Consider the following 19,211-nt stretch of genomic DNA (forward strand, 5'->3'; position numbering starts at 1 on the left):
TTTTACAAAAATTCATCAAATTTTTTTTTTCTTTAATTAATTTAAGTTAATTAAAGAAGGTGTTACAACATGTATTATGCCCATAGGTTTTTAATAGAGGAGTTATTCCACTAGCATATAGCATCAAGATGAAAAATACAAGAACTTGTATGTACGACATCTACCTCCAATTCACCTACTTCCTCAAGCCTGGGTCCATAATTGAATGAACGCAATTTAGAATGGTCCATCATAAGATGCATATCTAAATTTTAGAATACAAAATAAAGGTCTTATTATTCACCATACACCTTTGGTCCAACATCTTATTTATAAGAGTTCATAGCATACCTCAAAGTCTTGGACCATGCTACATACGTTTATTCCAAGACTTGTTGAGAAGAAAAAAAATAGTCAAACATTCTTTTATTTTTTTTTAAAAATGAAAAAGAAATGCTCGACCCCTTGCTTTAAAAAATAGCATCAAATCCTTCCTTTTTGAGAGAGAGAGAGAGAACCAACATGACATTCATTAGAACTGCTGGTATATGTCCATTAGGAGCATTGCTCACAGACAAAATCTCAGAGAACAATGGGATATTTAAGGTTCAGTATGAAGGACTTATATTGTCCCAAAGAATGCAAATGCCTTCAGCTGCATGCATGCAAAAAAACTACGTCCCCACTTGTATTGCAGCCAGGAAATGCAAAACAATCAAGGCCATGGCTTCTCCAACTGTTGCAGCTCCTAAAAGAGAGAAAGATCCAAAAAAGAGAGTAGTAATAACAGGAATGGGTCTTGTGTCAGTCTTTGGAAGTGACATAGATACATTTTACAACAAGCTTCTAGAGGGAGAAAGTGGGATAAGCCTAATAGATAGGTTTGATGCCTCAAGCTTCCCCGTCCGTTTTGGTGGTCAGATACGCGATTTCTCTTCAAAAGGTTACATTGATGGCAAGAATGATCGGCGCCTCGATGATTTCTTGAAATATTGTTTAGTTGCAGGCAAGAGGGCCCTTGAAGATGCTAATCTTGGAAATGAAGTCCTTAACAATGTAAGTCAAAAATATTTTTTGAAGGTACCAATGAGTATGACTCATAGTTACTAATTACGATTAGTATTTAAGAACATGTTGTATACATTAAATCTTAAGTTGGAAATAATAGAAAGGAACTGCAATCAGGGATAAGTTGATTGAGTTTTTCGTATCTTTATTCTATTGAACCGAAATTGTTGTTGTTCTAACAGATGGACAAAACCAGAATAGGAGTTCTAGTTGGATCAGGAATGGGTGGTTTAGCCACTATTAGCGATGCTGTTTCTGCTTACATCGACAAGGGACATAGGAAAATTAATCCATTTTTTATTCCCTACAGCATTTCTAATATGGGTTCTGCTTTATTGGCTATAGAAACTGGTCTAATGGGACCAAATTATTCCATTTCTACTGCTTGTGCAACAGCAAATTACTGCTTTTGTGCTGCTTCTAATCACATTAGAAGGGGTGAAGTAGATATTATGGTGGTTGGTGGTTCCGAAGCTTCAATTATACCTATGGGTGTTGGAGGATTCATTGCTTGCAGGGCTTTGTCTCAAAGGAATGAAGAGCCTCAGAGAGCGTCAAGACCATGGGACAAACATCGTGATGGCTTTGTCCTTGGTGAAGGCTCTGGTGTACTGGTAGAATTTTAAACTTACCATCTTGTTTCAGATATTTGATTCATCTAAAATGAGTAGTTAGTAAATGGTAAAGTTGAATTTTAACTACTCAGCACCCATGATTTGTTATGCATGTGAATATAATATCAACAATTAATTTGTTTACCAACTGCTCATAGCCTCATTTTATTCATTTTATTCATTTTTCTTTCAAATAAATTATGTTCACCTGATGCAATTCAAACACTGTGAACATGATTCTATATCATTGAGATAAGATAATGGAGAGCTTAGAGAGTGCAACAAAGAGGGGAGCAAAAATAATTGCTGAATATTTGGGTGGTGCCATAACATGTGATGCTCATCACATGACTGATCCTAGATCTGATGGACTAGGAGTATCATCTTGCATAAACAAGGGTTTAGAAGATGCTGGGGTTTCTCCTGAAGAGGTAACAAAGAAGTAATCATTAACATCAGGAAAAAAAATTCATCTTAGTACATGTTTAGATTGCGGTGAGTTGGACAGAATCACGGTGTAACGTGATATTTTGGCAAAAACTGCATTTTGGATCTTCAATGAAATGAAATCAGTGTCACTGTGATTGCGATTGCTTCAAACTCACTGTTATTTCAAACATGTACTTAATCGGATTCAAATATGTCATATTCAAGTAAAGTTGATGAATCCTAATTGGTTAATTTCTAAACTGTAAAGGTGAACTATGTGAATGCTCATGCCACATCCACGGTAGCTGGTGACTTGGCTGAGGTTAATGCAATCAAACAAGTTTTTAAGGACACATCAGAATTGAAAATGAACGGGACTAAGGTTAGAAATTTATTTACTTCAAAATATTTCAGAATCCCAACAACATCTTATTGATCTTGAAGCTTATTATTATAGTTTATTCTTTTTTTCAGTCAATGATTGGTCATTGTATTGGTGCTGCTGGTGCTTTGGAAGCTATAACAACCATCAAAGCAATAACAACTGGCTGGTTACATCCAACCATTAACGAAGATGTATTGTCTTGACCGCTAAATTAACAACTTAATCAAGCATTTAAGTATAAGATATATTTTTGTTCAAAAAAAATAAGTATAAGATATATTTAAAACGAAAGATAAGATTAAATTAAACTTTTTTTATATAAGCTCTAAGTTGTTTTTTATAAGATATTATCTAGACCTTATTCACAACTACTTATGTTCGTAAATAAATCCAAAAACGCAAATTCAAACAAACCCAACATATGTTTCATCTATTTCACTCTCGTACAATCTTAATATTTTTTTCTACCTTTTTCCACAGAACTTGGAGGAGGATGTTACAATTGACACTGTCCCTAATTTTAAAAAGAAGCATGAAGTTAATGTTGGTATGTAGATTGCCTTGGTGTGAACACTGGTAAAAGTTTAGAAGGAAAAAAGTTGTATGTTTCTAATATTTATTTTTCTTTCTGCAGCTATCTCAAATTCATTTGGGTTTGGTGGACATAATTCGGTAGTGGTCTTTGCCCCATTCACACCCTAATTGTAATTCAAGCTCAAGTTGATTTTGTATTTGTTAAATTACTTGATCTACAGTAGAAACTCTTTAATTTAATATTCGGTAAATTAATAAACTCTCTAAAATAATAAATTTGTCCGGTCCCGACTTGGGCCAATGTAAAAAATTGAAAAACTCGATAAAATAATAAGATAATAATTTTTCGGGAGATTCCTTTATAATTTTCGGTCCCAAGAAAATCATAAATTAATAATTCATAGAAACTGAAAAAAAATATATATTAAGAATACATTGAACACATTTGTTCCTCTTGTTTACATTTACTGTACTTCAAAAGTCATTATTGATTTCCAATGCATATGAACATAGTAGTTACTAATTTACGTTGAGTCTCAAGGTTCGCTGCAACGTAATTCTAAGAGGCATAGACTAATTTGCCTTTTTGTTTGGTATGTACAGTATAATTACTTAAAAACTCTTTAAATTAATAATTATTAATTTATCGATAAATTAATAACTCTCTAAATTAATAAATTTCTCCGGTCCTGACATTATTAATTTATAGAGTTTTAACTGTAGTTAGTGATTTCGGGACTCTAGTTCGTATGGATTATGTAAGCAATTAAAACTTGTTACTTTTTAAGTAATAGTTTTTAAGACATATGGGAATCCCTCACTTTTTTTGAGTAATATATATCTTTTTTTTGGTTACATGAGTAATATATATCTTTCATTTTGAAGCTTTTATAAAAAGAAGCTAATGAATTTCCTACCAATAAAGAGAAGTAATGAACTTAAAAATTTATTCAAAATCCTCCAAAATTCTTGTCTAGTCATTTGAATTTCCCATCAAAACAAATCTATTGTGAGGTGAGAGGACTACATACTCTTCTCTTTCCCTTTACTCATTCCTTTATCCTTAAAACCTTCTCCTCACTGAACAACGACTTTATACTATGAGTAAATTACATTAACTTTCCTTATGATTTCTTTAAATGACACAAACATTCTCTATGGTTTCAAATTGAACAATCACCTCCATTGATTGTTTAAATAATGACACACTCCAACCCACTTGGGTTGGCCTGATGATATTGGTTTGTGACCTAGGATTGTGCTCATCCTCAAGATCTCAGGTTCAATTCTTTCTGTACCAATTTGAGTGGGTTAATTTAGCTTCTTCAAAAAACAAAACAATGAAACACACTTCCCTCTTGGGTTAAGGTTGTTGATGGAACAAACATCCAAGACCTTGGGACAAACATCACGATGACTTTGTCATACTTATACTTATATCTTTTATATTTTGTCAGTATCAACACACAACAAAATGTAGAAGTATCTAACCTAAACTATAATATTATGAGCAATTACTTTTTCACCTATACTCTTATGATTGTTCTTGCTTTTTAAGGTTTAAATGCTACCACTTTTTGTCTCAATCATTTTTATTTTACAAATATTTTAATACTTTAATTCTAAAAGTAAATGTATATTGTGTCCAATTGCAACAATAATAATCATGTATCTATCAATGTAAATTTACTTGGGTGTAAGGTGGAAGATGGAAGGATTGATATGTCATTTGTTCATTCCAAATCAAATAGAGTGACATTGTGTTTATCCTCTTAATGTGGTGGTGGCGGCCTTGTTTTAATTTAAGTGCATGTAGTGGGAAAACAAGAACAAGCATAAATTAAAAGAAATGAAGTAGCTTATAAAAAAGAAGAAATGAAGTGAAGTACGAGAAAGAGGACAAACCCCTTCAAAAGTCTGAATATGGTGCTAATCTTTTTAAGTTTATTGGTTGTTAATTTTATTTGCAATCGAAGTGAATTTCGTTCATGATAGACATGTATTGAAAAGAGTACCATCACAATTCTAAGCGGTGATTGATGTAATTAATATATTGATATTCTTGATATAAATTAGGCTAAAGTGCACTTTTCCCCCCTTAACTTTTAAAAACTTGCAATTTTGGCCTCCTAAGTATGAAAACTACAATTTTGCCCCCCTAAGTTTTAGCCCCATTGCAAATTTAGTCCTTTTTGCCAATTTTGACCGGTCAACGCCTACGTGGCACGCCACGTGTAATTATTTAATTAAAAAATTAAAAAAAACCATATAATCATTTTTTTTATTATATAAATGAAAAATGAAATAAAAAATAAAAAAATCACAAAAAAAAAGAATTAAAAAATATTTGAAGATGTTGATGAAGATGAATAAGAGGAGTAGGAGAGAAGATGAAGCAAAGTACAAAAAAAAATTGGTTTTTTTTAATTCTTTTTTGTTCACGAACAAATCTAAGGCAACTCCTTCTTCTTCTTTCTTCACTTTTTTTTTTTCATCAGGAACTCTCTTCACCTCCTTCTTCTTTCTTCAAGTTTTTGTTCGCTCTTGCTTTTTCCCTTGGTCCAAAACGCGAATTGGCCGCTGATAATATGCTTTGAAGCTCGAAATCCGGTTGTGATTGATTGGATCTTTGTATGAATGAAGTTGTATTGTTGTTATTGTTGGATAAAGGTTCTGGAAATGGTTTGTGTTGAATGACGAATCTTCACTTGTTGTGTTGAATTCGATCTGTTTTTGTGGTATGTGAGCCAAAGCCTTAAGTTGTTTGTTGCTCTTTGTGATTCGAAATGAAACAGCTAGGGTGTGTGTTGTTCTTGGCTCGAATCACTTGATCTATGATGTTTATGGACGAATTTGAATTTTTGTGTTGTTGTTGATGGATTTGAAAGAGAAATGGTGTTTGATGATTGTGGTTATGTGTTTGGAATGAACTAAGAAGAAGAAAAAAACGTGATGTTGTTGTTTTTTGATAAATATTTGAAGATTTTGATGAAGATGAATAAGAGGAGTAGGAGAGAAGATGAAGCAAAGTACAAAAAAAAAAATTGGTTTTTTTAAATTCTTTTTTTCTGATTTTTTTTTAATTTTTTTATTTCATTTTTCATTTATTTAATTAAAAAAATGATTATATGGTTTTTTTTTAAAATTTTTTAATTAAATAATTACACACGTGGCGTGCCACGTAGGCGTTGACCGGTCAAAATTGGCAAAAAGGACTAAATTTGCAATGGGGCTAAAACTTATGGGGCCAAAATTGTAGTTTTCATACTTAGGGGGCCAAAATTGCAAGTTTTTGAAAGTTAAGGGGGAAAATTTAGCCTATAAATTAAATGTATGTAAGTATTAAATCAAACTAACCATTTCCAATGGTGTTTATGCCTTAGGGGTTTAGTTTCATATTATTATTATAAGTCTTGGGATAGCCAAAGTTTCACAGAACTCTATTTATCATGTTTTTATTTTGCACTTCATCCGATCACATATATAAGCAAAATGTAACTTTTTAGGTTCATTAAATGACTAATGTATCTGGTCTATAAATGTGACCAGATACAATAATTATTCAATGAACTTAAAAAGTTAATTTTTGCTTATAAATGTGACCGGAGGGAGTATGTTATAAGCTTTATATATTATTTTTACATGGTGTGAAATAAATTATATTTGAGTATGAAATACTATATAATGATTTATACAAGAAATAAATTATATTTGAGTATGAAATACTATATAATGATTTATACAAAGTAATATAGTTAAGTATATACATACGTTAGCGTAATAGAAAAGATGGACAGACGGGAGTGTCTGTCTGGATGCTAGTTTATTACTCCCTCCGGTCCTATTTACAAGAAAAAATTGACCTTTTAGATACATTGAATAATGTATGTATCTAGTATCTAGTCAAGAACCTAAACCAAATACATAAATTATTTAATATATCTAAAAAGTAAATTGTTTGTTGTAAATAGGACCGGAGGGAGTATTATTATTATTATTATTATTATTATTATTATTTCTTTACTTTCAATTCCATTTTATTTTATTGTGTAATATTTTTTAATGATTAAACACACACCACGTGTTTTTGTTTTCCACCAATAGCTACGCTTCTTCTTCTCTTCCCAATCACCACCACCACCAAAAACTTCCAGCCACCATTACTCCACCGTCCGACGTCGTATGACAACACTACCACCACCATTGAACTCCTCTCTCCTTCCTTTTAAAACCCTATTATTTCTATATCGGTGAAGTTTCAAAAACCCCAACCACCACCTTCTCTCTTACTTTCCGGCCACCATGAACCACCATCTGAAAAACTAAACGCACCATCTTTTTCCTTGTGATGTCCGCAACAAAATCCCTAAACTTATTTCTTGATCCGAACATTTTCACCGGCGACCACCGTGCCGGGACTAACCTCCACCGCGTCAGGAATCGTCTCCTCCGTGCCGGGAAACGTGATTGCGACCATTTCACATCCTTTCCTTCTTTTTGGTGAGTTTCATTTTCTCTAAATTAAATTTTAAGAGATTTAATTATTTATTTCCGGATTTTGTGGAAATGCATAAAATTAGACATGTTATTTTTGTCAAATTGATGATTTTAAGCTTCTTACTAAAACCTCAACGGATATATTAGACTTTGTTGTTATTAGATTCTTATTTGGTGTCACTGTACACTTGAATTGTGAATTGTGAATAATATGCCTGAATAATTGAATTAGCGAAAATTGAGTTTTAACTTTTAATTAAAGGAGGTGTTAAAGCATGTATTATGCCCAGAGGTTTTTAATAGAGAGAGGAGTTATTCCACTAGCATATAGCATCAAGATGAAAAATACAAGAACTTGTATGTACGCCATCTACTTCCAATTCACCTACTTCCTCAAGCCTGGGTCCATAATTGAATGAACACAATTTAGAATGGTCCATCATAAGATGCATATCTAAATTTTAGAATACTCAATAAAGGTCTTATTATTCACCATACACCTTTGGTCCAACATCTTATTTATAAGAGTTCATAGCATACCTCAAAGTCTTGGACCATGCTATATAAGTTTATTCCAAGACTTGTTGAGAAGAAAAAAAATAGTCAAACATTTTTTTTTTTTTTTTAAAAATGAAAAAGAAATGCTCGACCCCTTGCTTTAAAAAATAGCATCAAATCCTTCCTTTTTGAGAGAGAGAGAGAGAACCAACATGACATTCATTAGAACTGCTGGTATATGTCCATTAGGAGCATTGCTCACAGACAAAATCTCAGAGAACAATGGGATATTTAAGGTTCAGTATGAAGGACTTATATTGTCCCAAAGAATGCAAATGCCTTCAGCTGCATGCATGCAAAAAAACTACGTCCCCACTTGTATTGCAGCCAGGAAATGCAAAACAATCAAGGCCATGGCTTCTCCAACTGTTGCAGCTCCTAAAAGAGAGAAAGATCCAAAAAAGAGAGTAGTAATAACAGGAATGGGTCTTGTGTCAGTATTTGGAAGTGACATAGATACATTTTACAACAAGCTTCTAGAGGGAGAAAGTGGAATAACCCTAATAGATAGATTTGATACCTCAAGCTTTCCTGCCCGTTTTGGTGGTCAGATACGCGATTTCTCTTCAAAAGGTTACATTGATGGCAAGAATGATCGGCGCCTCGATGATTGCTTGAAATATTGTTTAGTTGCAGGAAAGAAGGCACTTGAAAATGCTAATCTTGGAAATGAAGTCCTTAACAATGTAAGTCAAAATTATTTTTTGAAGGTACCAATGAGTATGACTCATAGTTACTAATTACGATTAGTATTTAAGAACATGTTGTATACATTAAATCTTAAGCTGGAAATAACAGAAAGGAACTGCAATCAGGGGTAAGTTGACTGAGTTTTTCGTATCTTTATTCTTTTGAACCGAAATTGTTGTTGTTCTAACAGATGGACAAAACAAGAATAGGAGTTCTAGTTGGATCAGGAATGGGTGGTTTAGCCACTATTAGCGATGCTGTTTCTGCTTACATCGAAAAGGGACATAGGAAAATTTCTCCATTTTTTTTTCCCTACACCATTCCTAATATGGGTTCTGCTTTATTGGCTATAGAAACTGGCCTAATGGGACCAAATTATTCCATTTCTACTGCTTGTGCAACAGCAAATTACTGCTTTTATGCTGCTTCTAATCACATTAGAAGGGGTGAAGTAGATATTATGGTGGTTGGTGGTTCCGAAGCTTCACTTATACCTTCTGGTGTTGGAGCATTCGTTGCTTGCAGGGCTTTGTCTCAAAGGAATGAAGAGCCTCGAAGGGCGTCAAGACCATGGGACAAACATCGTGATGGCTTTGTCCTTGGTGAAGGCTCTGGTGTACTGGTAGAATTTTAAACTTACCATCTTGTTTCAGAAATTTTATTCATCTAAAATGAGTAGTTAGTAAATAGTAAAGTTGAATTTTAACTACTCAGCACCCATGATTTGTTATGCATGTGAATATAATATCAACAATTAATTTGTTTACCAACTGCTCATAGCCTCATATTATTCATTTTGTTCATTTTTCTTTCAAATAAATTATGTTCACCTGATGCAATTCAAACACTGTGAACATGATTCTATATTATTGAGATAAGATAATGGAGAGCTTAGAGAGTGCAACAAAGAGGGGAGCAAAAATAATTGCTGAATATTTGGGTGGTGCCATAACATGTGATGCTCATCATATGACTGATCCAAGGTCTGATGGACTTGGTGTTTCATCTTGCATAAACAAGAGTTTAGAAAATGCTGGGGTTTCCCCTGAAGAGGTAACAAACAAGTAATCATTAACATCGGGAAAAAAAATTCATCTTAGTACATGTTTAGATTGCGGTGAGTTGGACAGAATCACGGTGTACCGTGATATTTTGGCAAAAACTGCATTTTGGATCTTCAATGAAATGAAATCAGTGTCACGGTGATTGCGATTGCTTCAAACTCACTGTTATTTCAAACATGTACTTAATCGGATTCAAATATGTCATATTCAAGTAAAGTTGATGAATCCTAATTGGTTAATTTCTAAACTGTAAAGGTGAACTATGTGAATGCTCATGCCACATCCACGGTAGCTGGTGACTTGGCTGAGGTTTATGCAATCAAACAGGTTTTCAAGGATGCATCAGAATTGAAAATGAACGGAACTAAGGTATAAAGCTTCTTTACTTTTAAAAATAAATATATCAAAACCCCAACAACATCCTTTTATGGATCGTGAAGCTTATTAATATAGTTTCTTTCTTTTTTCAGTCAATGATTGGTCATTGTATTGGTGCTGCTGGTGGTTTGGAAGCTATAGCAACTATCAAAGCAATAACAACTGGCTGGTTACATCCAACCATTAACCAAGATGTATTGCCTTGACCACCAAATTAATAACAACTTAATCAAGAATTTAAGTATAAGATATATTTAAAAAGAAAGATAAGATTAAATTAAACTTTCTTTTATATAAGCTCTAAGGTGTTTTTATAAGCTATTATCTAGACCTTATGAAAGTCAGTTTAAAATAATCTCACAACTACTTATGTTCGTAAATAAATCCAAAAACGCAAATTCAAACAAACCTAAAATATGTTTCATCCATTTCACTCTCATACAATCTTAATAATTTTTTTTCTACTTTTTTCCACAGAACTTGGAGGAGGATGTTACAATTGACACTGTCCCTAATGTTAAAAAGAAGCATGAAGTTAATGTTGGTATGTAGGTTGCCTTTGGTGTGAACATTGGTAAAAATTTTGAAGGAAAAAAGTTGTATGTTTCTAATATTTATTTTTCTTTCTGCAGCTATCTCAAATTCATTTGGGTTTGGTGGACATAATTCGGTAGTGGTCTTTGCCCCATTCACACCCTAATTGTATTTCAAGCTCAAGTTGATTTTGTATTTGTTACATTACTAGATCTAGTTAGTGACTTGGGGACACTAGTTCGTATGGATTATGTAAGCAATTGAAACTTGTTACTTTTTAAGTAATAGTTTTCAAGACATATTGGAATCCCTCACTTTTATTGAGAGAGTGAAATGAAATGCTTATTTTATGAGGAATATATCTTTCATTTTGAAACTTTTATAAAGCGAAATGATGAATTTCCAACAGATAAAGAGAAGTAATGAACTTGAAAATTTATTCAAAATCCTCCAAAATTCTTTTTTTTTTTTTTTTGAATCGGCAAAATATATTACGTCAAGAATGTGTAAGGAACACAAAAAACTTGGACCAAAAGAGAAATACAAAGGTGCCGTATATATGCGGAACACCTAGAAACGGTGAAACCCAAACAAAACCTCCGTACATACGAGGAACCTCTAACCATTATCCCGGAAAAAACAAATCCTCCAAAATTCTTGTCTAGTGCATTTGAATTTTGCATGAAAAACAAAATCTATGAGATGAGGGGACTATTTACTCTTCTTTTTCAATTTATTCTTTCTTTTATCTTTAAAATCCTCACCTCGCTCCGAACTTCCAAACAAAACTTAAATCCGTTTTAAAAACAAGATCTTAAGTGACCAACGACATCATACTACTAGAAAATTACATAAACTTTCCTTATGATTTCTCTATATGACACAAACATCATCTATAGTTTCGAACTAAACAATCACCTCTATTGATTGTTTAAATAATAACAAATTTCGCTAAGAATTTTGAAGTTTATAAATCTTGTGTAGACTGGTTCGAGCCAACCCAATGATTGATAGTTTCGTTGTAGGAGGAATGATGTACTCTTTTGCAACAGAAGATATGAATCTTATATTGACACTTTTTCCATATATGGTCTTTGAGATAGTTAAAAACAGCTTTCTTACTTCGTCTGAACATGGAAGGGAGCCCTAAGTAAGTACCACTCCCTATCCTTCTCGTCACTCCAAGGCAAGTGGTAAGTTGTGTATATAATCTATGTGAAAAATGTGCTTGCGAAAAGGAAGATGCAATACCTCTTTCTTTCACTTTCACCATTCTATCCTTATTGCAATAAGCACACTATTCCTATTATTTTCTTTCATGCAGCTGCATCCGATCCAAAATAAACATCACATGCGGTTCGGTTTGGTTTGGATGACTATTCTAAAAAAAATCCGAACCGATCCGATCCAAATATATGCAGTTTAATTTGGATCGGTTTTTGGATCCAAAATGCAATATATATTATACTTTTTGTTGAAGAATATAATTTTTTTTATTAATATTAGCATTACACAAACACGATAAAATAATAGGTTTGATGCAAAATATATTAAAAATTAAAATTACAGTATGAAAATTATCGATTATATTTTAAACATATGAAGTAATAATATATAGATTAAATTAGTGCAATATATATGATTAAAAACCAACAAGAAACATAATAATGCAATATATAATACTAATAATAAGTATTAATATTTACTTTTGCGGTTCGGTTGGTTTGGTTCGGTGTTGAGAAAGTGATCCGAAATCCGATCCGATCATAGCGATTTTTTTAAAACAACATCCAAACGCATCCAAAAATATTCGATCTTTTGCGGTTTTGGGTTTTTTTGGATCAGTTTGCGGTTTTATTTTGAATCGGTTTGGATTTGAATAGCCGATGTAGGTGACATGTATTATGTCCAGAGGTTTTTTTAATAGAGGAGTTATTCCACTATTTTATTTTATTTTTTGACGTTAAAGACAATTTCAATAACGAAAGTTTGGCAATAAATCAAATGCCAAGACTGCAGAAATACAAGGCGGAGTTTCTTCGACCCATATGCAATCTAAATTCTTAAGAGCATATTTAGCTAAATAATGAGCAGCTTGGTTGACTTCACGTCTAACATGCAAAAAATTTAAACTACGAAAACTACCCTTAAAACTAATACAATCTCGAATAATAGAGCCAACATAGTTGGAAGATTGTTGGTGAGCATTCAACGCTAAAACCACATTAGAAGCATCTGATTCTGCTATAAGATTCAGAAAAGACATGTCTTTTGCAAATTCCAAACCTTTCCGCATAGCTAAAGCTTCTGCAACCCATGAATCTGCTAATGAACAGACTTGCCAACAACTAGCATCAACGACAACACCTTCATTATCTCTCACCACAACACCAATACCCCACTTATCACCCTCTATCGGACCTGCTGCGTCAACATTAAGCTTATAGAAACCACTAAACGGAGGTGTCCAATGAACATCAAATATTGGCAACATTGGACCTCCACTCAGTGTCTCCACCAACACCGTACCAGCACTCTTAAAATTCACAATAGATCTTTGTGCCTTTTGAATAGTGGCAGTCACATCAACATCGGTCCCCTCAAAACATTTCTTATTTCTAACACACCATATCTCATAACACAAGGCCAGAACACGGACTATAATATCTTCATCGACATCAATAATATTTTTCTCTAACCACTTATGAAAAGGAACATACCTGGACTCATTCGAATCAAATACCACCCCTAAAGAGGAAGCAAACCATATCCGCTTTGACCAATGACATTCCATAAAAAGGTGTGAAATTGTCTCATTATGTTCCCCACAAAGAACACACAATAGATCACTGCTTATTAGAGGTGTTATTCCACTAGCATATAGCATCATCAAGATGAAAAATACAAGAACTTGTATGTACGCCATCTACCTCCAATTCACCTACTTTCTATATTTGCTTTCTTACGGACTGCACAACGCAATCTACCTTCAAAATGGACAACACAGTTTAGAATGGTCCATCATAAAATGCATATTTGAATTTTAGAATACACCAAAAAGAATGTATTATTATTCACCATACACCTCTGGTCCAACTTATACATAGGTGTGCATACATAGCATACCCCAAAGTCTTGGACCAAGCCATGTACATCTCTTGTTTATTCCACAACTTTGTTTAGAAGAAACAAAATAGTCAAACATTTTTTAAAAAAAATAAAAATTAACCTGTTTGAAACACTTCCCAAAAACACTCTTTTAGTTTTTAAAAACTTGAAAATTAAAAACTTGTTTGCTAAACTATTTTTAAAAGGAAAATGTTATTTCTCTAGAAAAATAGCATCAAGAATTTTTCAAGACACAGTTGGCAAGTTTTAATTGCATTTTTTGATTTGTTCACTTCCTATTTTTCAGTCACACCACCTTGAATTATGGCAAATAGTGCATTGTGATTGACTGCTCTTTATTCTTGAAGAATTCTTGATGTTATTTTTCTAGAGATATAGCATTGCAATTACAGTTTTGGAAACTGTTTTGAATTTTTTAGTTTTGGGGACTAAAAAACTAAAACATGTAAAAGGATAACCATTGTAAGAAGATGACTTGTATATTTCAAAAACTGAAAACAAAAACTATTTCAAACAGGCCCTTAAACACTGCTTTTTTTTTTTTTGTGGTGGAGGTTTGAACCTCAGACCTTGCATATATAATATATTGTCCTTACCAACTGAGCTACTGATAAGTGCTAAAAAGTGTTAATTTCGTGTTATATTTTAAGCACTTTTTGTTACTTGTTTTGCAAGTTATTGAAGGAAAAGCCGAGAAATTAGCGTTAAATGCCTTATTACGCTTTATATATCTTACTCTATCCTTTTATGCAGAAATTTACCCCAAGACACTGAGCAAAGACCAAAAATCATGAAAAAGTGCAAATTAGCAAAAGCTGGTTTTGAAGAATTCGCTATTAGCGTGTTCCACGCTATTAGCGAAATTGGTCCAGAGAGGTACGCCATTAGCGTACCTGGAGCGAAGTAGAAGCTGGGTTTGAAGAAATACGCTATTCGCGTATATTACGCTATTAGCGTAAAAGCTCCAGAAAATCACGCTATTAGCGTGATTTGGGCGAAGCAGGGCAAAAGGAGCAACGTGGCAGAATCTCATTGGCCACCATTTAGGCCGACCTACTTCGCTAATAGCGTATATGTCGCTATTAGCGTAGGTGAAAAACTCAGCCCTTTAAAATAAAAGTTTACCTCTCTTTTAGATATTTACTATTCCATTAGATATTATGTTAGATATTATTTAGATATTATGTTAGATATTATTTTAGATATTTACTATTCCATTAGATATTATGTTAGATATTATTTAGATATTTTGGGCTTGATATATTATATATTATTAGAATTTCATTAGAGATATATATAGTTCATATTAGTCTTAGTAACTTAGTTAGTTTTTTATAGCTTTTCTCTTAGTTTTCATTGTAATATCTTAGAGAGAAAATAGGGTAGATCATATGAAGTGAGAGTGATTTTGGAAGTTGGATGCTTACTCCTTTGTTGAGACATCACAAGTGTAATGAATCCTTCCTTTTCAATCCATCCTTGCAAGGCTTCCATGATGATGTGTAGCTAAACACTCTTTGTTGGGATGAGAGGTACTTGATTCTTGCTAATATGTAATCTTTTGATCTTGCAAAATATGATTCTAGCAATTTATATTCAATATTGTTGTTATTCTTGTGTTAATGCTTTCAATGAGATTCAAGATGATTTGGACACAAACTCTTGAATCTAGAGCTAGAGTAGCAATATATCTTAGGTTATATCATTCTTGACAAGTTTGTTAATCTTGTGATAATCACCATAATCAAGAGTTAAATGCTTTCGGATACTTAATCAGGCTGGACACGGTCGATTAGGTTATTCGATCGACTTTGTTATCGTTTAAGGGATTTGGACACGAATGTTTAAACGATACCTTAGAATTAATTATATCGCTTTGGACACGAAGGATAGTTTAGAATTGATTGTGATAATGTTGTTTATAAAGCTAGAATTCGTATGGATCATTAGTTTATGTGTGACGCTTGGTTAAGAAACGCTACTCCTAACAAGTTTCAATCCTTATTAATCTCATCTTTTACTTTTTGCATTTAGTTAACATAGTTGTAAATTCAAACAAACAATCACCCTTTTTACTTAGAATGATATTTGATGTTGAAATATCCGTGATGTCGTACTAATCCCTGTGGAGACGATACAAATACTTATCTTGTTTTTGATGCAAAACTACTTCATCAGTTACGCTCACGAGGACAGTTAATCATTTCTTTAAAATGACAAAGAAATGCTCGACCCCTTGCTTTAAAAAATAGCATCAAATCGTTCCTTTTTGAGAGAGAGAGAGAGAGAGAGAGAGAGAGAGAGAGAGAGAGAGAGAGAGAGAGAGAACCAACATGACATGCACCAGAATTGCTGGTATATGTCCATTAGGAGCATTGCTCCCAGACAAAGTCTCAGAGAACAATGGGATATTTAAGGTTCAGTATGAAGGACTTAGATTGGCCCAAAGAATGCAAATGCCTTCAGCTGCATGCATGCAAATAAACTATGTCCCCACTTGTATTGCAGCCAGGAAATGCAAAACAATCAAGGCCATGGCTTCTCCAACTGTTGCAGCTCCTAAAAGAGAGAAAGATCCAAAAAAGAGAGTAGTAATAACAGGAATGGGTCTTGTGTCAGTCTTTGGAAGTGACATAGATACATTTTACAACAAGCTTCTAGAGGGAGAAAGTGGGATAAGCCTAATAGATAGGTTTGATGCCTCAAGCTTCCCCGTCCGTTTTGGTGGTCAGATACGCGATTTCTCTTCAAAAGGTTACATTGATGGCAAGAATGATCGGCGCCTCGATGATTTCTTGAAATATTGTTTAGTTGCAGGCAAGAGGGCCCTTGAAGATGCTAATCTTGGAAATGAAGTCCTTAACAATGTAAGTCAAAAATATTTTTTGAAGGTACCAATGAGTATGACTCATAGTTACTAATTACGATTAGTATTTAAGAACATGTTGTATACATTAAATCTTAAGTTGGAAATAATAGAAAGGAACTGCAATCAGGGATAAGTTGATTGAGTTTTTCGTATCTTTATTCTATTGAACCGAAATTGTTGTTGTTCTAACAGATGGACAAAACAAGAATAGGAGTTCTAGTTGGATCAGGAATGGGTGGTTTAGCCACTATTAGCGATGCTGTTTCTGCTTACATCGACAAGGGACATAGGAAAATTAATCCATTTTTTATTCCCTACAGCATTTCTAATATGGGTTCTGCTTTATTGGCTATAGAAACTGGTCTAATGGGACCAAATTATTCCATTTCTACTGCTTGTGCAACAGCAAATTACTGCTTTTGTGCTGCTTCTAATCACATTAGAAGGGGTGAAGTAGATATTATGGTGGTTGGTGGTTCCGAAGCTTTAATTATACCTATGGGTGTTGGAGGATTCATTGCTTGCAGGGCTTTGTCTCAAAGGAATGAAGAGCCTCAGAGAGCGTCAAGACCATGGGACAAACATCGCGATGGCTTTGTCCTTGGTGAAGGCTCTGGTGTACTGGTAGAATTTTAAACTTACCATCTTGTTTCAGATATTTGATTCATCTAAAATGAGTAGTTAGTAAATAGTAAAGTTGAATTTTAACTACTCAGCACCCATGATTTGTTATGCATGTGAATATAATATCAACAATTAATTTGTTTACCAACTGCTCATAGCCTCATTTTATTCATTTTTCTTTCAAATAAACTATGTTCACCTGATGCAATTCAAACACTGTGAACTTGATTTTATATCAATGAGATAAGATAATGGAGAGCTTAGAGAGTGCAACAAAGAGGGGAGCAAAAATAATTGCTGAATATTTGGGTGGTGCCATAACATGTGATGCTCATCATATGACTGATCCAAGGTCTGATGGACTTGGTGTTTCATCTTGCATAAACAAGAGTTTAGAAAATGCTGGGGTTTCCCCTGAAGAGGTAACAAACAAGTAAACATTAATATCGGAATTTTTTTTTTTAATCTTAGTACATGTTTAGATTGCGGTGAGTTGGACAGAATCACGGTGTAACGTGATATTTTGGCAAAAACTGCATTTTGGATCTTCAATGAAATGAAATCAGTGTCACTGTGATTGCGATTGCTTCAAACTCACTGTTATTTCAAACATGTACTTAATCGGATTCAAATATGTCCTATTCAAGTAAAGTTGATAAATCCTAATTGGTTAATTTCTAAACTATAAAGGTGAACTATGTGAATGCTCATGCCACATCCACGGTAGCTGGTGACTTGGCTGAGGTTTATGCAATCAAAAAGGTTTTTAAGGACACATCAGAATTGAAAATGAACGGAACTAAGGTATAAAGCTTCTTTACTTTTAAAAATAAATATATCAAAACCCCAACAACATCCTTTTATGGATCTTGAAGCTTATTAATATAGTTTCTTTCTTTTTTCAGTCAATGATTGGTCATTGTCTTGGTGCTGCTGGTGGTTTGGAAGCTATAGCAACTATCAAAGCAATAACATCTGGATGGTTGCATCCAACCATTAACCAAGATGTACTGTCTTGATCATGAAACTAATTAATTACAACTTAATCAAGCGTTTATGTATAAGTTATTTTTAAAACAGAAAGATAAAATCAAACTATTTTTATGAGTTTTAAGTTGTTTTCGTAAGTTATACTCAAGAGTTTATGGAAATAAGTTGAAAATAGTCTCGCAATAAGTTCAAATAAGCAAATCTAAACAAATACCAAATATGTTTAATCTATTTGACTCTCATACAACCTTTTTTCGACAGAACTTGGAGGAGGATGTTACAATTGACACTGTCCCTAATCTTAAAAAGAAGCATGAAGTTAATGTTGGTATGTAGGTTACCTTGGTTTGAATATTGACAAAGAGTTTAGAAAGAAAAGAAATTGTACGTTTCTAATCTTTGTTTTGCTTTCTGCAGCTATCTCAAATTCATTTGGGTTTGGTGGACACAATTCAGTAGTTGTCTTCGCCCCATTCACGCCCTAAGTGGAGTTCAAGTTCAAGTTGATTTTGTATTTGCATTTTTTCACATTTACTAGATATTTTGGGACACTATTTCATATGGATTATGTAAGCAATTAGAAACATGTTATTTTTTAAGAATTAATAGTTTTTAAGAATCTCTTTTTTCTTAATGTGGTCTTTTAAGACGAGTTAAGGATGGGGTGGGGTGTGTTTTCTGTGACAGGCCGTCTGAGTCTGCGGTGCACTTGTTCCTATCACGCCCTTCCCTCTTTCCGGGGTGGTACCAGGTGTCTAGGTGGTTGGGTTGGGAGTTTGTGATACCCCTGGGGTTATCCCAGCAGTTTCAGACCTTTACGGGTTTAGGACGGGGTAGGAGAGTTAGGTTAGGGTTGCTTCTTGTTTGGC

At 33.5% G+C, this 19,211-nt stretch overlaps 4 protein-coding genes across 6 annotated transcripts; 3 read left to right on the forward strand and 1 right to left on the reverse strand.

Moving 5' to 3' along the window:
• Positions 1-59: 59 nt before the first annotated feature.
• Positions 60-3,260, forward strand: LOC146934348 (3-oxoacyl-[acyl-carrier-protein] synthase I, chloroplastic-like). Its single transcript, XM_085706223.1, has 7 exons — positions 60-1,035; positions 1,230-1,661; positions 1,919-2,092; positions 2,359-2,472; positions 2,565-2,666; positions 2,956-3,022; positions 3,110-3,260. The coding sequence occupies exons 1-7, from the start codon at positions 502-504 to the stop codon at positions 3,175-3,177; spliced, it is 1,491 nt and encodes a 496-aa protein (XP_085562349.1). The 5' UTR covers positions 60-501; the 3' UTR covers positions 3,178-3,260.
• A 3,817-nt stretch (positions 3,261-7,077) lies between these two features.
• Positions 7,078-11,087, forward strand: LOC146934349 (3-oxoacyl-[acyl-carrier-protein] synthase I, chloroplastic-like). Of its 2 annotated transcripts, XM_085706225.1 has the most exons (8): positions 7,078-7,509; positions 8,254-8,750; positions 8,945-9,376; positions 9,634-9,807; positions 10,074-10,187; positions 10,289-10,390; positions 10,674-10,740; positions 10,829-11,087. In XM_085706225.1, the coding sequence occupies exons 2-8, from the start codon at positions 8,334-8,336 to the stop codon at positions 10,894-10,896; spliced, it is 1,374 nt and encodes a 457-aa protein (XP_085562351.1). In that variant the 5' UTR covers positions 7,078-7,509; positions 8,254-8,333; the 3' UTR covers positions 10,897-11,087. The 2 variants fall into 2 exon arrangements, with proteins under 2 accessions (XP_085562351.1, XP_085562350.1); XM_085706224.1 differs by lacking the exon at positions 7,078-7,509 and having other exon boundaries at positions 8,080-8,750.
• Positions 11,088-12,705: 1,618 nt separating this feature from the next.
• LOC146934350 (uncharacterized) lies at positions 12,706-13,690 on the reverse strand. Its single transcript, XM_085707905.1, has one exon. The coding sequence runs from the start codon at positions 13,654-13,656 to the stop codon at positions 12,706-12,708; it is 951 nt and encodes a 316-aa protein (XP_085564031.1). The 5' UTR covers positions 13,657-13,690.
• A 1,465-nt stretch (positions 13,691-15,155) lies between these two features.
• On the forward strand, positions 15,156-18,976 carry LOC146934351 (3-oxoacyl-[acyl-carrier-protein] synthase I, chloroplastic-like). 2 transcript variants are annotated; one of them, XM_085706227.1, is made up of 8 exons: positions 15,156-15,391; positions 16,368-16,726; positions 16,921-17,352; positions 17,601-17,774; positions 18,043-18,156; positions 18,258-18,359; positions 18,604-18,670; positions 18,760-18,976. In XM_085706227.1, the coding sequence occupies exons 1-8, from the start codon at positions 15,385-15,387 to the stop codon at positions 18,825-18,827; spliced, it is 1,323 nt and encodes a 440-aa protein (XP_085562353.1). In that variant the 5' UTR covers positions 15,156-15,384; the 3' UTR covers positions 18,828-18,976. The 2 variants fall into 2 exon arrangements, with proteins under 2 accessions (XP_085562353.1, XP_085562352.1); XM_085706226.1 differs by lacking the exon at positions 15,156-15,391 and having other exon boundaries at positions 16,175-16,726.
• Positions 18,977-19,211: the final 235 nt, after the last annotated feature.

This window comes from Medicago sativa, chromosome 4 (genome assembly GCF_051527215.1).
Source record: "Medicago sativa cultivar Bolivia chromosome 4, Bolivia_mono, whole genome shotgun sequence".
NCBI lineage: Eukaryota > Viridiplantae > Streptophyta > Magnoliopsida > Fabales > Fabaceae > Medicago > Medicago sativa.

Excerpts from the sequence above, each read along its gene's own strand:
- LOC146934348 (XM_085706223.1), top strand. The coding sequence starts at position 502 with ATGACATTCATTAGAACTGCTGGTATATGTCCATTAGGAGCATTGCTC. Across the intron at positions 2,667-2,955 it reads ATCCAACCATTAACGAAGAT|AACTTGGAGGAGGATGTTAC; the intron begins GTATTGTCTTGA and ends CTTTTTCCACAG. Across the intron at positions 3,023-3,109 it reads GAAGCATGAAGTTAATGTTG|CTATCTCAAATTCATTTGGG; the intron begins GTATGTAGATTG and ends TTCTTTCTGCAG.
- LOC146934349 (XM_085706224.1), top strand. The coding sequence starts at position 8,217 with ATGACATTCATTAGAACTGCTGGTATATGTCCATTAGGAGCATTGCTC. Across the intron at positions 8,751-8,944 it reads GAAATGAAGTCCTTAACAAT|ATGGACAAAACAAGAATAGG; the intron begins GTAAGTCAAAAT and ends TTGTTCTAACAG. Across the intron at positions 9,808-10,073 it reads CTGGGGTTTCCCCTGAAGAG|GTGAACTATGTGAATGCTCA; the intron begins GTAACAAACAAG and ends TAAACTGTAAAG.
- LOC146934350 (XM_085707905.1), bottom strand. The coding sequence starts at position 13,656 with ATGGCGTACATACAAGTTCTTGTATTTTTCATCTTGATGATGCTATAT.
- LOC146934351 (XM_085706226.1), top strand. The coding sequence starts at position 16,193 with ATGACATGCACCAGAATTGCTGGTATATGTCCATTAGGAGCATTGCTC. Across the intron at positions 17,775-18,042 it reads CTGGGGTTTCCCCTGAAGAG|GTGAACTATGTGAATGCTCA; the intron begins GTAACAAACAAG and ends TAAACTATAAAG. Across the intron at positions 18,671-18,759 it reads GAAGCATGAAGTTAATGTTG|CTATCTCAAATTCATTTGGG; the intron begins GTATGTAGGTTA and ends TGCTTTCTGCAG.